General features: G+C 42.9%; 1 protein-coding gene across 1 annotated transcript in view; it reads right to left on the reverse strand.

The window, feature by feature from the left end:
• Positions 1-611: 611 nt before the first annotated feature.
• Positions 612-16,874, reverse strand: part of MREG (melanoregulin) — a 45,005-nt gene continuing 28,742 nt past the window's right edge. The window contains exons 3-5 of the mRNA XM_019554594.1: positions 6,366-6,456; positions 3,057-3,220; positions 612-2,333 (exon numbers count right to left, since the gene is read on the reverse strand). Of these exons, the coding sequence (XP_019410139.1) occupies positions 2,199-2,333; positions 3,057-3,220; positions 6,366-6,456 (390 nt within the window). The 3' untranslated portion in view covers positions 612-2,198. The remainder of the gene's footprint in view (positions 2,334-3,056; positions 3,221-6,365; positions 6,457-16,874) is intronic.

Below are 16,874 nucleotides of genomic sequence, written 5' to 3' on the forward strand. Positions count from 1 at the left end.
TCTGTATAACAGTGACCACCATGCATTAACATAGATAGGGAAGATTTTTAAACATTAACTAGATAAACATATACTTCCTGAATAAAGAAGGGGAAAATATCAACAGGAAGAGAGCAACTGACTTCCCCACAGGACTGGAATTTAAAAAGCAGTCTAAATGAGGTAGGTGCCCAAACACCATTGAAATTCAAAGAAGAAACAGGTGCTTAATTCTCAGAGGCTCGTATGAACATAGTTGTACTCAATAAAAATTCATTGCTCAAGCACGTAGTCAACAGGCCTCGATAGTATATCCTCTATGAAAACCCCCACACTTTAGGTACTTTTACACATGCTCTGGGAGTGGAAGGGTGAACGAGCTTTAGTTCAATTGCCCCCACCACCATTCTTAAGCACAGAGATGCTGATGCACAAAACGCAGGAGGCTGCTGGAGCACAGCAATTGCCGCACTCCAGCAAACTCAATTAATTGAGTCTGCTCCAACGCACTGGAATTCCAATGTCAGAGCAGCCTTCACGCTTGTGTATAGGTGCCCTTTATCAGTAGCAATCAAACTGTATGTTGCTACTTGCGATACATCCTGAAGTTATGAAGAGACAGTCACCATTACTTTCACAAGAAATTTTGTTTATTAAATTAATGTTTCATCAACAGATAGAACCAATAGGGGAAACATTTTCCAGGAAGATTGACAAAATTCATAAATACATATAATTTTCTAACATTATAGGTATAAACAAATAAAAGCTCTATCTTGCTATTTTGTTTTTTGGGAAGCCACTGAAATTAACTCTCAGTTGGCCATTGAACAAGCAGCATTGAACTCCTGCTGATTCTAAAATGACTATGTCCCCTCTTTAAAACTTGCTCGTTACCAGTCAAAAATGGCAAGATAAAGTATAAAGGACATTTATATTAAAAGGTTTGTTTCACAATTTCTTATAATACATCTCTTTCCCCCTAATAAGCAGTACACTTCTCTCTTCTAAAAATGCAGCTATAATAAGCAAAGCTTTCAAAAGTGACCAGTGATTTGGGGTGCCAAACTTGGGGCACCTTAAAGAAGATTGATTTTTCTGGAACTGTGCTCATTGTTTCCTGAAAAACAGTTTCCTTTAAATTGCCAAGATGAGCACCCCAAAAAATGGACATACCCTTATATTGTTAGTCACCTGCAAAAAGTTTTACAGTGATCCAATGAAAAAGCTTCAATAATCCAACATTGCACCTGCTTTTCAAAAACCATCTTTAAAATAGAAGCTTACTGGGAAATACATGTGGAGCAAGGATCCCTTGTATCCATGTTAGCTTCGTGCTTGAGTTATACAGCTCAGTCTTTAAAAATCATGGAGAATTTTTTATCTTCACAGAGGAGATCCAGCAGAAAAAAGTCAAATCGCACTTCTCAGCTGACCTCACCTTCAAAGAGTAACTACAGGACTGCAAAAATAAGAAGGGATGAGGCATTCTTTTGATGTAGTACTAATGATGAAACTGGAGGTGGTGCTTCTGTCAACTGATGCTGTGAAATTCTGGTAAGTGTAGTCTTTTCATGTGCAGCTAAATCCACCAATAAGTTTATTCATGTACTACTTGTTGAGCAAACTCCTGAGTGTGGCTGCCAAGAGGGTGGGAGACAGCCTCATTTATGTAACATATGGCACTGTCCATTTTAATTGAGGGACAAAATTGTCATACAGCAAAATTTAATGAATCTGTAGCCAAACAATGTCAAAATCTTTCCACTGCAGGTTCTCCTGGCTATCAAAGACAATGGAGGGAACAAAGAAGTTGAGGCTAGAAAAAGATATTTTTATGTGATGCTGGAACTAGAGATATCACAGCTTTTACAGCTAGTAATAGTAAGACTGTATAATGGATTCCATTATTCACTCCCCAAACACGGGCCCATATTCTACATTCGTCAATTGGTCTCATATCCTTCCACCAGCAAGAAAGTTGATACCTGCACTTTTTCCATTCCACTGGGAGACATCCCTGTGTCAAGACTGCCCACTAGTCCATTTTGATTCTCCTACTGTACTTCCCTCACCTCAACACACAATAAATAAGTCAAGTTACTTGCACACTCTACCTTTGCTGGTCCATTCTGAAGGAGGAAAATTGCATGAGCCAGCTCCAAACAGGAAAAGGAAACCCATTGCTCCCTACACTCCCTGCACTCCAGGTAATCCTTTCATGGTTTTGAAGCAGAGAGGCACTGCATTTCTTTTGGACAGCTGCCTGCTTGAGCTGAAATGGGTCTCTTTGGGTACGTAATGCTGGCGATCTTAAAGAATTCATCTGCGGCATCAAGAGCAATCAGACGATCCTGCCAAAGTAAGAGAGTTAGCACGATTAGTATCCCAAGATCTGCATTCATTCCCACTCAAGTCTCAGACTGGTTCTCCTCAAGTTTAGAAAAACCATGAAGCCTTTTCCATCACATCATGCCAGCATTGTCATTGCAACTACAAAGAAAGCAACAGCACAGACTTTCACTAAACCAGTGCTAATCAGGCTGATGCCCTCCAGTACAAAAGCCATTGTATTTGTGCCAAAGGAAGCGAAAAGGTCAAGCCACAAGTGCACTCTTACATTATAGCTGCTTGCAGATGTGAAAATAAAAACAGTCCTTTGCTTTAAACTCAGCATACTCCTGCATCAAGTCCAGCACACACTGAGAAGACGCACTGAGTTAGTTGGACTCAGCTCACCCAACGTCTGTATGGATCAGGCACTTCAGCGGGGCTTTTTGGTGCTTTTATCTAGCCATTGATTGAATCAGCTTTGGGTAAAAGAGCCAAAAAGCCACACTGAAGTGTCTGATCTATACAGACACTGCAGAGCTGGGTCAAACTAAGATGCTACTTCTTCCAGGAAAGCATGGGTGGCGGGGGAAGAAGGGGGTTTCACACACATCAGCAGCCTTGATATTCATGTCTGACATCTATTGGAATTGTATCCAGCACAATCTGCTACTAGTGGCATTGTTTGTGCCCACAGTTGCAGAGCCAAAGGAGTTAAAACAAGATAGGAACACTTAGTTACCTACCACCACAAAGAGGTATCTCTCAGACAGTTCCCAGCTTGCAGGAAAAAGGTTGGTCTCCTCAGAGAGCTTTAACAGGATCTCCCGGGCTTTACCCGTGTTTCGAGAATCATTGACAACACTAAGTTTAGTGACTGATAGCAGGGAATCTGCTTCCTTCTGGAAACCTAGAAGAAAGGTGTTAAGTCAGTTTTAAGTCAAAGTAACCAAATGTGACAGGGTGTAAATGCTGTTGTTGTGGGAATCATAAGGGGACAAACAAGAGAGAGAAAGCATTCAAAAATTCAACACATGCACTGCATCTATATGCACAGCACTGAATAAGGAGATGCGCTTGTGCTTATATGGTCCTTGCAGGGTGCTTGTGTGTATAGCAAGTAAATTCAAAATAGCTTGCCTGCTCCCCACACACCTTGGTGACTACAAGCAAGGGCTGCACATTTTCAGTATTTCTCTGATCAAAATAATGAAAGGAAAAAAACCAACTTGGTGCAGCAGTAAATGTGAAACAGTAAGCAATTTTTTTAAGGAGTCTTCCCATGGAAGAGGGCTGAGCATAATCTCTAAGATCTCTTCATAGCTCCAGCCACAGAAAATCTGTGGTAACATATGACAGAAGATTTGTACAGAAAACTTTATGGTCTTGTGATTAAGGCATGGGGCTAGACAGGAAAATATCTGCTTCTGCCACAATTTTGTGGATTTAATATAATCCCATCCAATGACTGCTCCATGTCTCAACCTTCTCCACTTGTGTGTAAAATAAGTACAGAACTACCTGGCACAACTGCTTTTTGAAGAGTACTTTATTATAGTAGTATCTTACACCTAAGGACCTCAATATGTTAGTACTCTAATACAGTGCATCTACTGTAGACTTTAATCTAGATGAGATGGAGAGGCAAGTAGCTTGTTTTAGCTTGTAAAAGGCTAAAGGGGAGAGAGGAAGAGAGGTTGCTAACAGATGGTTTGTAGAAGCTAATCAAGTCTGACTGACCCAGATAGGTGCTGATGCACAATTATCTTTATGAGATTCCCATTCAGGGAATTCGATTCTTTATGAGATTCCCATCTTTATGAGATTCACATTCAGGGACAAAGAACTCTGATCCTAGTGCTAATTCCCTTTCTCTGTCTAGGAAAAAGCATGGTAAGTTACACTCACTGGGCTTTATTCTCATTGGTCCCTCATCTTTTATAGGCTTATAGGTAGGTAATATCTGTGTAAGTCACTAGATTTCTGATGTCCTGGAATCTGGTCTATTTTGTCTGGGTGTCAGTAATTACACAAGGGGCAAGGTAATAAGGAAATCAGGCCCAACATACCATTTCCATCCACCTCCAGAGGGCACAGTCAGAAGTGCCTTGATCAATAAATTGATTTTACTGGTCTCCTGATAGCTCAACAGAGCAGTGGAATGGAAAGGTGGACTTGTCAAGAAGTTTAACTTGTTGACACCATACTTTAGTTTGTTTACGATTCTGCTGTAATGGCCAGAACCAGAGGGATTATTAAGCAATAAATATGTGCTTCTTAGAGGCATTTGGTATTTTGCCTAAACAGGTAATATTAGTTAATATAAAGCTTGTAAGTTTGGAAACCACAAATGTAACTTGTCTGTCGTAAGTTTAACCAAAATGATAAAATTAACTGTTTGTGGAACTCACTGGGCCCCCATAGGCAAAGCTGTAGCTGTGAGATTAGTTGACCTAACAGTTTCTGTTCAGGGTTCAGCTTTGACGATAAAAACTAGATCCAACTGCCTGGTACACCCAGCACATTCCAGGAAAGCATATTCAAATGAAACCTAAAAAGGATAGGGGCTTAGGCGGAGCAATGCCAATTTCAAACCTAAAGGTGCTGCATTATAATTTGCTTACTGGATAAACCTGAGTCTGGGTAGTAACCCTTTACAATAATTTTAACACCTTTCAATCCCATAGGGTAACAGCTATAGGGCAACATTATGAGTGGCTCTAAGGCCAACAGATTAGCATAAGACTAGGTATAAAAAGCACGTGCATCCAGGTAACCAGCAGGAAGGAGGGAACAGAACAATCATTTCTGTTTCACGCCCGGATCCCAGACTCCCAGTGTGAGTGAGGATCGGCTCCTGATCAAGGGACCTTCCCCAGTAATCCCTCCAACAGCGTCAACTGGGGACACTTGACTTAGCTGGAATCACTTGATGCGCACCTGGCTTTGAGGGACTATTGATAAGTTGCCAACCCATGTCTGTCTATCTGTTGTTTTGAACAGCCCAGTGGCTAATACCCTCGCAGTGCCCAGTTGGCCTGTGACAGAACTGATCTATCTGTTGTTATTAACTGTTATTCACTATTAGCTCTTTAATACTGCATTATCTGCTTATCGCATTTATCTTTCTGTTAACTGTTGTATGTGTGTAAACTATAATAAATTTGCCTACACTTCACTCCCAACTTCGCCTCCTCGATCCGAAACTGAATCAAACAGCCCAGTTGGCGTGTGATGAAACTGATACTCTCACAGTACCCAGCTGGCCTGTGACACTCTGCAGATCTGGTGATATTCACTGAATGGGGTTGAGTGGGGGAAGAATACTTCATCATTTTTTTTTTTAATTGGGAAGATATTTTTGGCTTTTTAAAAAAGAAATCTGTTCCCTCTCAGAGTTTGTCTCGCTTATAAAAATTGCATGATAAAATCCTTTTTTACTGTAAAAAAACTTCTGCAAGTAGTATAACATCCTTTGCAGCAGCAAGACATTAGCTGTCGTGGCCCCCCTGCTTTACTTGCGTCAGGTTAGGGGGTTATGTCTTGTGGTTGTGTCAGGGTTGACTATGTAGTTTTGCTAGTAGGTTAGACCAGAGGTTCCCAAACAGTGGGTCATAACCCCAAATGGGGTTGCGACATCAGCAGATGGGGTCATGGGGATGGGGGGTTCTGGTTGGGAGTGAGGGGCCATGTTGAGGGAAATGGGTCATGCTGATGAAAAGTTTGGGAAGCATTGTGTTAGACAATGGATTTGTGTATGACAGTTTGGACAGGGGGGTCCGACTAAATGATCTCTGGAAGTCCCTTCCAAACATATTTTTCTGTGATTTAAGTGGACTTTAAATAGATAGACATCATACATGTCATTGTAAGGTAGAAGTGTGCACACTTGTTTCTAGTAGCTGGAATGCCTCCACCACTGCTCGCTATAACTATGCTACATAAACTTTGTGAAATACTTCTCATTTCACAGTACATTATGCTGGTAAGGGACGGGCATGCCATCTCCCCATGCTGTTAAGAATAAATACATGTAATTTTGTCCTCTAGTTTACCTAACTCTTCCAAAATGTGCTTCCACCTGCTTCTCACTTCCCTTCGTGTTTGCCGCAAGCTATAGATGTCATAGTTGAGTTTTTGCCATTCCTGCAAAAAAATGGGAGAATAAAGATTCAGTGTTCTTCACTGCAAGACACCTCTCCTACAGGTTTTTTTCCCATTGATTTCTCCTCACAGGAACACTCCTTGGTCAGATTACATTGCATTTTGAGAGGCGTATGCAACAGTAACATTTCACAGGCCAGATCTGCTCCCTGTATAGAAGTGGGTCGTAAGTGTTGACTTTACTAATACAAATGCACTTAATATTTGAACACTGTTAGCAGGGAATGAATGCAGTCATGGATTAAGTGACCTGGAGCATATCAGCATGGATATCATTCACATGTCAGCATAAGGTTACTTCTAATTACAAAGCCAATTATAATTGCAATTTGAGAATATCCGCTCATTTTTTCAATAGTGTTATTAGACCTAGAGCTGGTTGGAAAGTAAAAAATATTGAATGAGAGCTCTTATCTTCTTTTTGATGAAAAGATGAAAACCAAAACGCAATCTTTTTACTTGCATGAAAAAAAGGAATAGACATTTTCTTCCTAAAGTCCATTTTTCATTAAAACCAAACACTGATCCCCCTTAGAATGTTATTAGACCCTGTTCATCTACCACTGATGTTAGCAGCCTGGCACCCACTTACTTCAAGATAAATTAGGTCAACTAACTCAGGAACATTTCTCAGATTTCCTTGAGAGCTCAAAACAACTGCATTCTGCCCCCTCACTTATACTGGGGTAACTCCCAAGGTAGTCTACGGACTTGAAGTTTGATTGCAGATTGTAGCTTAAAAGAAAGACTACTTTATTCATGATTTGTAGGCAGGAAACATCTAGAGCTGTACTTCAGACCTCAGATGAATTATTGTAGGTTGAAGAGAATACGATAATTCCCGATTTTACTTTTAAATCAGTAGGGTCTGAAGCTAAACACACACCACACACACACACACACACACCCCCCACACACAAACACACACACAGTCATTAAATGCACAGAAAAATGCTTCTGAGATCCTGGTTGTGTTGCCTCTTCATGGGTTTTTTTAAGTCTGTCCTAAAGTGTGTGATGTGTGTAAGCTATGCATTAAGTATATGTAATACATCTTTACTATACATACTCACGTATCTATACTATACATTTAAAAATATTTACATGAAATCCAATGCTGCGCTTGATGGGGCCAGATCTTCAGAAGTGTTCTTTAGAATCTAAAAGGTCCTATTTAGATGCCTAAATGAAGTAGATTGATTTTCAGAAGCACTTGGAAAAAATAATAGAAACTAATCTCTTCAGAAAATTCACAGTATAGGTATTTTTAAAGACACAAAAATCTCAAATGCAATTATGTATTCAAGAATTCAGTAGGACCTACTATAAATTAAGGTATCCATTTAACACTCTATCCAAAATGCCCTTTGCCCTTAGCTACTGCTTACCAATTATAGTCTCTGTGTATAAACATGCATCTCCCTCTCCCCTCCCCCTCTGCAGGGTGACATTAGCTAAACTGACAAAAGGTCCTCTGATAGGTTTATCTACAGAGGAGGTAATACTCATAAGCTCCACATTGTATAGATCCACTCCTGATCCACAGCTTATAATGGTATCACATCCATGGGCAGACAAGCCTTTATTAGAGTCTAGTCTGGAGAATTAAAAATAACTTTGTAGGTGGACAGGTATCAGCCCTTGTCTCAATGTATTATACAGAACAGGGATGGCTAACCTGCGGCATGGCTACTACAAGTGGGAAGGGCAGGCCCTGTGTGTGCCACTCAGCAGACTGGGGAGGAGGGAGGCAGCACAGTGGCAGCTCTGGCAGGGAGCAGAAAGCAGAGCAGCACATGAGACAGGAAGCACAAGGCAGGAGGCAGAAAACAGTAAAGTAGCGGAGAGCAACTGGATGGGACTCGGGGAGGGTCTGGGGTTAACATGTGGCACATCTCCCAAAAAGGTTGCCCCCACACCACAGAGTGTATAAACAGCCACCAGAACATTGTGTGTTGATGGTACCTGATCCAGTTGGAACCAATTCAAACCAGCTGAACTAGCTGGAACCAGTTCAAACTGGTGGCAATCAGTTAAAACCACTTGAAACTGATTCAGATCAGTTGGAACTGGTTCAAATTGGTCAGAACTGCTTCCAATTGGTTTGAACCTGTTCCAATAAATTCCAAGCAGTTTAAACCGGTCTGAACTAGTTCTAACTGGCTTGAACCGGTTCCAACCAGCTCTGAATGGTTGGACCTCATTACAAACAATTTGAACTGGTTTGAACTGCTGCAGACTAATTTGAACTGGTTCTAATCAGTTCTGACTGGTTTGAGACTGAACAAACACCAACCAGTTATGACAAGTGTGAACTGGTTCTGACTGGTTCTAACCAGTTTGAGTTTGAACCAGTTGCAACCAATTCTGACCCCCAGATAAGACAGCTTTGAATCAGTTCTGAATAGTTCCAACCAGCCTGAGTTTGAACCAGTTCCAACCTATCTGAGTTTGAAATGGTTCTGGACAGTGTAAACCAGTTCTGACTTGTTCCAACCAGTTTAGACTGATTCTGACTGGTTTGAACAATCTCCAAAAGGTTTAAAACGGGTCCGCCCAGTTCAAACCGGTTTCAACCAGTTCTGACCAGGTCCAAGCAGTTTGAACCAGTTCCAAGCAGTTTGAACCGGTTCTGACTGGTTCCAACTGGTTTGAACCAGTTCTGGAACTACTAAAAAGCTGGCAAATCTGGAGTCTTTTCCTGAGAGGCTTAGAGGTAATACGCTGGGTACATATTACTTCCATATCTACCTAAAATGATTCATGATATGGCACCTGAATTAGCAGAACATCGACGGTTCACATATATATGTTGCACATTCCTAATTAGATACCTACAGTAATTACAAAGCTGGGCTGGGGAGAATTCCTGGATGCACTGAGAAGCAGGATGGGTTCGGCTGATGATGGCACAAGACTTCTAGTTCAGAGTAGGGTGGAGTCTGATCCATCGAGTCTTGGACAAGAAAGAAGGAAGCCTGAGACTGTGGCATCCATTTCGCTCCTTATTAGCCAACAAACTCAGTCACCCTTCTGCTTCCTACAGGTAGTTGGCATGGAAGGATATCCTTGCACTGGCAGCATGCTAGGTGTATAGCACTGGGAATCCACAATGTACCCTGAGATCATACAAGACTTTTCAGAGCAAAGCAGAGGATTAAGCCATGCAGCTCCCATTGAAGTTCATGGGAATTATGGGGCTAACCCCCTACTTCAGTGGTCTACAACTCTTCAGGTCTGGGGACTGGAACAGCCTGTTCTGGGTCCAAGGTGGACTGCTGTATTGATGCTGTCATGGTGTAGCAGCTGATGCAAATTTTCCCTGCCTCTGCCTCTCTCTGCCTCCAGCTGTGGCACAGGCACTGCTCCTTGCCAGGCCCCAGCATAGCAATCACTAACAGGTCTTGCTCCCCCTCTATGCGGCGCTGGTCAGGCCTCAGCTAGAGTACTGTGTCCAGTTCTGGGCACTGCACTTCAAGAAGGATATGGAGAACCTGGAGAAGGTCCAGAGGAGGGCCACTCGTATGGTTAAGGGCCTCTGTGGCCAGCCCTATGAGGAGAGGCTGAGGGACCTGAATCTCTTCAGTCTCTGCAAGAGGAGACTGAGGGGGGATCTTGTGGCTGCCTACAACTTTATCAAGAGCCACCAGCAGGGACTCGGGGAAAGTCTGTTCACCAGGGCCTCCTTTCGGGTCACCAGAACAATGGCCACAAGCTGAGGGAGGATAGGTTTAGGTTAGATATTAGGAAGAACTACTTCACTGTAAGGGTGGCCAGAGCCTGGAATAGGCTTCCCAGAGAGGTGGTGCTCTCACCTTCCCTGGAGATCTTCAAGAGGAGACTGGATAGGCACCTGGCTGGGGTCTTATGACCGCTGCCATTCCCAGTTCTCCTTCCTGCCCATGGCAGGGGGTCAGACTAGATGATCTGTCTAGGTCCCTTCCGACTCATTGATTCTATGATTCAATTTGCCACTTAGCAAAGCCCCTGTCATCAGAACATCATCCATGGCTTTGTGGGCTAGATCCAGCCTGTAGGCCGTATTTTGCCAATCCCTGCCCTACCTGACATTGCTGGCTGAGAATTTCAGTGCCACTCAGGTACATTCTTTTTGCTTGTTCCTGTACAGTCCTTGGCCCTTACTAGTCAAGATGTCAGCACGTGACTGCAGATAAACTCCAGCATAATGCAGCGCACTGATCTTTGGGATCAGACTAACATAGAAAAAGCCCTGCAGTTACCCTGATACCTGTGCTAGTATTCTAATTGGGACATCAGGAACAAGACAAACCCCAGTGAGGAGCCAGTGGCCTCATCTAAACTGCTTATGAGACTAGCCTGGTATGACGGTTTTCAGACAAGCGTATGCAAGTGAACTTTCTCTCTACTATCCACCCAGCTAGGCTAAGTGCCTCAGGAGTGAATTTGGCCCTACGTTTGAGAACATCAAAGCACATTTACAGGCCCTTTCCCCTGGAACTGGGTAGCTACAATATGTGAGAGGAGAGGACCAGAAGTTGTTATTTAGTGAATCTGCAATATTACAGTAAAACAATCCAGAATGGACTTCCAGGATTTCAAATTCAGGTAGCCTAAGCTGAGGCTGAATTCCTGTTTTTGAATGATAGTTTTTGGGGTTTTTTTTAAAGACTAGCATTCCTCTGTGTATGATACACCCCGGGAGAGGTAATACATTTGATTTGACAATGAAATTAACTGAAATGTGCTACGCTCACGCTGTCTCCCAGGCCAATAAGACTAGGACCTACTTTCCCAGACATGCAGAATCCCAAATAAGATTTCTGTCTTAAGAAGCACAAGTCCATTTAGGCCCCCATCCAACTCCCATTTGAACAAATGGACAAAATTCCATCGAGAACTAGAGCAGGATCCTTGAAGCACCTTAGCAAAGCAAGCTTTTAAACAAGTACAAAAAAGGCTTTATTTAATAGAATAGTCTTCTATCTCAACAACCCACTGAGATGTATGTGTGTGTTTGATTCTTTTGCAGTTAGATTTCCATTCAAAAAACAAATTTCAAATCCAGGTACCTAAAATCAGACTAATATATGTGGCCTGATTGTTTAGGTGTCTTGAATTGTGGATCCTTAACCCTTCAGCAGAGATCAAACCATTATTTAAGCAGCTAGCTCCCTAGTCAGGCTCTAACTCTAGGCAACCAGATTTGGAAATACGAGCCCCTAGCTTCTTCATCTATAGACATGCTGAAAACCACTGCAGCAGAACATTTCCATAGAGTTTATTTGCATGCAGGCAGTAAATCATACTGGCAGAGCTCTAAGTGAATAGCCAAGCCTCACTGCTTAAAGATAGCTAAAAGCACTCCTTTGAGATTATGATTCTGAATGAGAGGGTCATCCAGGTTGAGTTGGTCATGAGTTTAAGTCGGGAGAACAAGGGAAATTCTGATCAGCACACAACAGATTAGGCTGATTTATCCAGCCTCACAGCGTGGGAACAGAATGAAATCCCTCAGTCTTAGCATGGGAAGGACTGATGCTTTTAATGGGTTTGCTCCGCTGATCAGAAAAGTTTTAACACTCGATCCCTTTGAAGCCTGAAAAACAGCTTTGTCATTCCAAGTTTCCAAAGGATCCAATATAAAAATCCACCCTATGAGTGCTTTATTTTCTCAGTTTATTTTAAATTATAAAAAGGAATGGAGAAAATAACAGAAGTCCCCATCTTGTGAAACAGAGATCACTAGATAGTGAACTCGAGCAGGAGGAGAGGAACAGATTATATTTTAACTAGAGGTAGTAAGCAAGGGCTGGAAGGTAATTCTACTTTAGCCCTGAGAGATGCAACAGTGTGTGCAGGGTTATGCACAAAGACAGAGTCCACTTGGGCAGGGATTCTTTGGAACCTTCCTGCAGGATACAAGGTAAACCTAGGGCAGTAGGAGTTAGGATGCATGTTTCAAGTTTTGTGAAGCCACTGGCACACCAAAAACATTTGGAACCTATTCCAAGTGCAGATAAACAGATTGGCTTCACCAAGCAAATGGTGATGCTAACGCACCGAGGCCTGCGGCAAGTTTGTAGTTGCCAAACAAAACTTATTCCTAGGGGCAGTGGAAAACCTGAGTAACATTTATAAATGGTAGTAATTGTTGAGAAACATCTACTAAATCACCAGTTTAACCCCAGAAGGCTAAGATATGTACACAGGAACTGTACAAGGAACCATGAAGTGTGAATTTGTTATTACTGATTAAAAGGAAAGGAGTCAGTCACCTTCCCCTTACCTACTCATGGCTGGAAAGATATGGCTACAATCACTGTAAAATTGGAAATTCCACAATACAAGGAAAACCCAAAAGGTATTTTATACAAACACTGTGAGGACTATAATCAAGAACACCCATGTTAAATTCTACCCAAGTGCTAAGCTGGTTACTGAAGATAGACCTAAAGTTACTGTATTTTCTTGTATAAGACGTGCACATTTTCCCAAAATATTAGTGGTTCGTCCCATTGTCTCTCTGCCCTCCTGCTGCAGGGGTTTTATGTATTAACCAGGGAAACTGATTTTCTACCTAAAATACAAGGACACTGCTTTGATTCCTGCTCCACAGCTGTAATATTACTATTCAGGAAGCTGAGGGAGTCAATCAACTTAACAGTTCATTGTTTTTCACTCCAGAGGTGTTAACCAATCCTCTCTCCTTTTTAAGGGTCCTGATGTTCCACAACTCAAGCTATCCTAACTTAGGGCAATTGTACTATCTGCTGGCTACTCCTGGTCTCTCTTCTCCTATTTCACAGCTCTTCAATTTGTTAGCCCTTTTACAAATAATTCATGCATTCATGAAGACCAGTCATGAGCAATAGGTAGGGTTTTAGTTAAGCAGGAAATGGAGGTCAAGTCAGCTGAAGGTTTGGCTCTGTCCCTGCTCTATGCAGTCATAACTCTGGAAAAAGCTTTTTTCTTTCATTCTGCCTTTCTAAAACAAGGTGCCTTTTATATTTTGGGTTATAATGTATACAAGAAAACATGGTAATTGGGCATGTTATGAAAAAGCTAAGAGTTACTGGTTGTGTTAGTGTTATTCAGAGATGATATATAAAAGTGCTCTGAGAGACTGGGCCTAACTACTACGAACAAATCTGGTCACTGGTACAGCTCAGAGATACTGCATGTGCTTTGGGATACCACAACTTCACCATAGGGAGAAAAACTTCCCCAGGGAACTGGGAAGGGTACTACCTCAATGCAACTCATGTGACCCAGATTGGGACTCAGGCTTTGAAGCATAATATCAGTGCTAGCATCCTGTAGGAGAAGGTGGCCATGCCAGTAAATCATTCAGTTTAATGCCTGAATTCAGTTTACCCCCATCATAGAGGTGTCCGCTGAAATAACCTCTTTAATAAATTGTGAAGTAGAGACACTGTTGCATCATCCAGTGGCAGAGGGAACTGATAGGAGGTGTGAAAAATGACACCTATCTGGTGATGTCCTAGTTGTCCCCTGACAAGACTGGAGCAATAGGAGTTAAGAGGTACAGAACTGAGATTAGATGGTATGACAGAGGGACATCCCAGGGCCGGGTCTCACACCAGCCTGCCCACATGTCTAAGTAGGGCAGTCCACCCAGATTTTCCTGCCACAACTTACTGTTCCCAAAACCGGTGTAAAATGCCAGAGGGCTGCCCATTTTAATGCACCAATGCAAAGGGGTGCTGTCCATGGTCCATGCATCCAAAGTTGGTAACAGCTCCATCCCCACACTTTGCCCCATAACATTCTAGTCTGGACCCCAAGTAGATCCCTCCTAAGCAGGCAGTCTACTCCGCCCTCATTCTGGACTGCCAAACTCCTTGCACTCTTCTCCCTCGCAGCAGTGGCCCCTCTCTGGGACCTTTGGCCACACAGGCCCTGGCCCTGCCTGTAAGTCAGTCAGAACCCCAGGCTCCCTGGTGCTGGACGTCCCTTGCGGTGGGCACTCTGGCCGTTTTGACCCTTCTGGTCCTGGCCCCAGCACTAACCAGTCGAGGGTACCTCAAGTCAGGCTTCTGAGTAGCTATCCCACTCTCTCTTACACAGGTCCGCCTTCTTCGGCCTCTTCCAACAACATTAGGCCTTACACCACCAGGCCTCTGACAGTCGTGCCTGGACCCCCAGTCCTGTCCCTACTATGGTAACACACCAAGATATGGGGGCTGGGGTTTTAAGGTGACCCTACCCACCTTTCACTGGGAAGGCAACTAGCCTGGCATTCCTGGGGAGCTACCCCACCATGGGCAGCCCCACTAAGCCATCCTTTCCCAGCAGGGTGCAGTTTTCAGTCATACCCAGGACCAATGCAGGAATACCTGCCCTGGTCTCCTCCCTACTCTGCTACTTGTTCTTGGGCTGCTGCTGGCTGCCTCTCACTGGCCCAACTCTCTGGACCCCTCCTTGGATGCTCCTCATCCAGAAGCTGAGCTTCAGCCTCCTTAATTTCAGCCTGCTGGCTCACTGAGCCTTTCCTCCCCAGGCAGTGATTTCTAAATCAGACAGCAAAGGTGCTCTGCCACAGGTTGAAGGCAGCAGGGTGCACCAAAACATTTAGAAACAATTCAAGAATGTTTTTAGATGGAAAGAATCAGTACAAACTGGTATAAAAGATAAGGAAATATGTGAAAAGGTACAAAGGTACTTAGGAAAACAAATACAAGAGGTACACAAACATGTCTAGTAAAATAAATATGAGAGGTCTGTAGGAATGTTGTAACTAAATTCGTTCATTAATCAGTAAATTGTAAGATGCATGGCACCAAATGCAGTTGATCACATCAGCAACATGTTTGACATAAGAACCTATAATGTACAAATGGGGCAGAACAGAAACACTCTGGATTTGCATTTAATCCTGCACTATCTGTTCTGTTGCCCAGTTGGAACGTGTGGCTGGTAGCATGAATAAAGGCTACACAAATTTTATTCAAACTGCTTTGTGGTAGGACCTAACAGCCCCTTGGAGCAAAAAACATTTCCCAGCCCCTGTATGAGACAAGGCATTGGACATAATAGAGAGCAAAGCAATTTCGGAGGTCTATGGAAAAAATAAGCAGTGAATTTCCGATTTTCCCATTAAACAAGCCTTAATATAAAAACTATTTATCTATTTGATTTGATTCCAGTAAGTGGCTTATCCTGTTAGAGTCCCACATAGGTGGGATTTATTTGTACTATATTTCATTTTGATCTTCCCGAAGTCCCAGTTCTTTCTTCCTCCCTTCCCCGCTCTCTTTGCCTTCAATGCAAGTCATCTGGGACCTTGGTAGTACCCATGTGGTAGGAACTTCCTCCAAATACTTAAGAATCAAACTCTTTCCATGTGAAACTCAAAGCCATTACATTAGCTTCACTGGAGTTTCTCCTGATTTTCACCATCTTAGGAGCAGAATTCTTCCATTCTATTGTTTTAGGGCTCTCACTCCAAGCCTGTCAACAGACTGCCTGGGGAAGAGGGATGCTTTTCAACAGGAACTGTTATTCAACAGTAACTGTGGTACAGCTGGGCAGCACTGAGTCTTCCATCTCTTGAGGTTAGAGAGTCATAGACAGCAGTTTATGTACCCAAGGCAAGTGGGAGAGGGTGCTGAACACTGGAGACCAGGGGGAAAAGAGAGGGTCTTACCTGGCCCCAAGTAGTCCCCTTACTGAGGTTGCTGCCACCATAATGCAGGCTCCTTGAGGGTTGCTATTCTTGTGCCCCTCTCTAAATCAGTGCCCAGGGCAGGTGCTCCACTCGCCCACACCTAGTTACATTACTGCTTGCAGTCTTCAGCTCATGCCTGGATGCCTTTTTGGAAGATGTGCTTTTGTCAAACAAGTAATTTGGATCAAGGCAGGGGTAACTGGTAGAAACTGTATGACCTTTCTTACAGATGAGATCCAGCTTAATTATCTAATGAATTGCATGGCCTTATAAGCTATGCATTTTGATCCCACATCATTCTGGACCTATACTAGAAGGACCGTTTCACATGCTGTGTCCCTGGCTTACTTTCAGAAACTGGAGTTTAGAGGTTACTGGCAATCTTTTGTTGGTCTGAGGAGAGCTGGGCAGATACCAATGTATGTTATATTAGTTATCAAAAAACAATCAGAGTTTAACAGAGATTCCCTGGTAATGAAATGTTCAATACCTTGTTACAACCTTAGACAGTGATGAGCTTCAGGGTGTGCATGCCTGGAGCAGGCAGAATTTCTGTATACTCAGTGCTGATCTCTGTGAAACTCCTATTGAAGAAGCAATTGCATCTTTCATCTGTTTGCAACAAAGCTATTCCTAAAGGAATATAGTTTCATAGTTTCTAGGGTTGGAAGGGACCTGAGTAGATTATCTAGTCCGACCCCCTGCCATGGCAGGAAAGAGTACTGGGGTC

This window comes from Crocodylus porosus, unplaced genomic scaffold, assembly GCF_001723895.1.
Source record: "Crocodylus porosus isolate Cpor-Errol unplaced genomic scaffold, CroPor_comp1, whole genome shotgun sequence".
In the NCBI taxonomy this organism is placed as follows: domain Eukaryota; kingdom Metazoa; phylum Chordata; order Crocodylia; family Crocodylidae; genus Crocodylus; species Crocodylus porosus.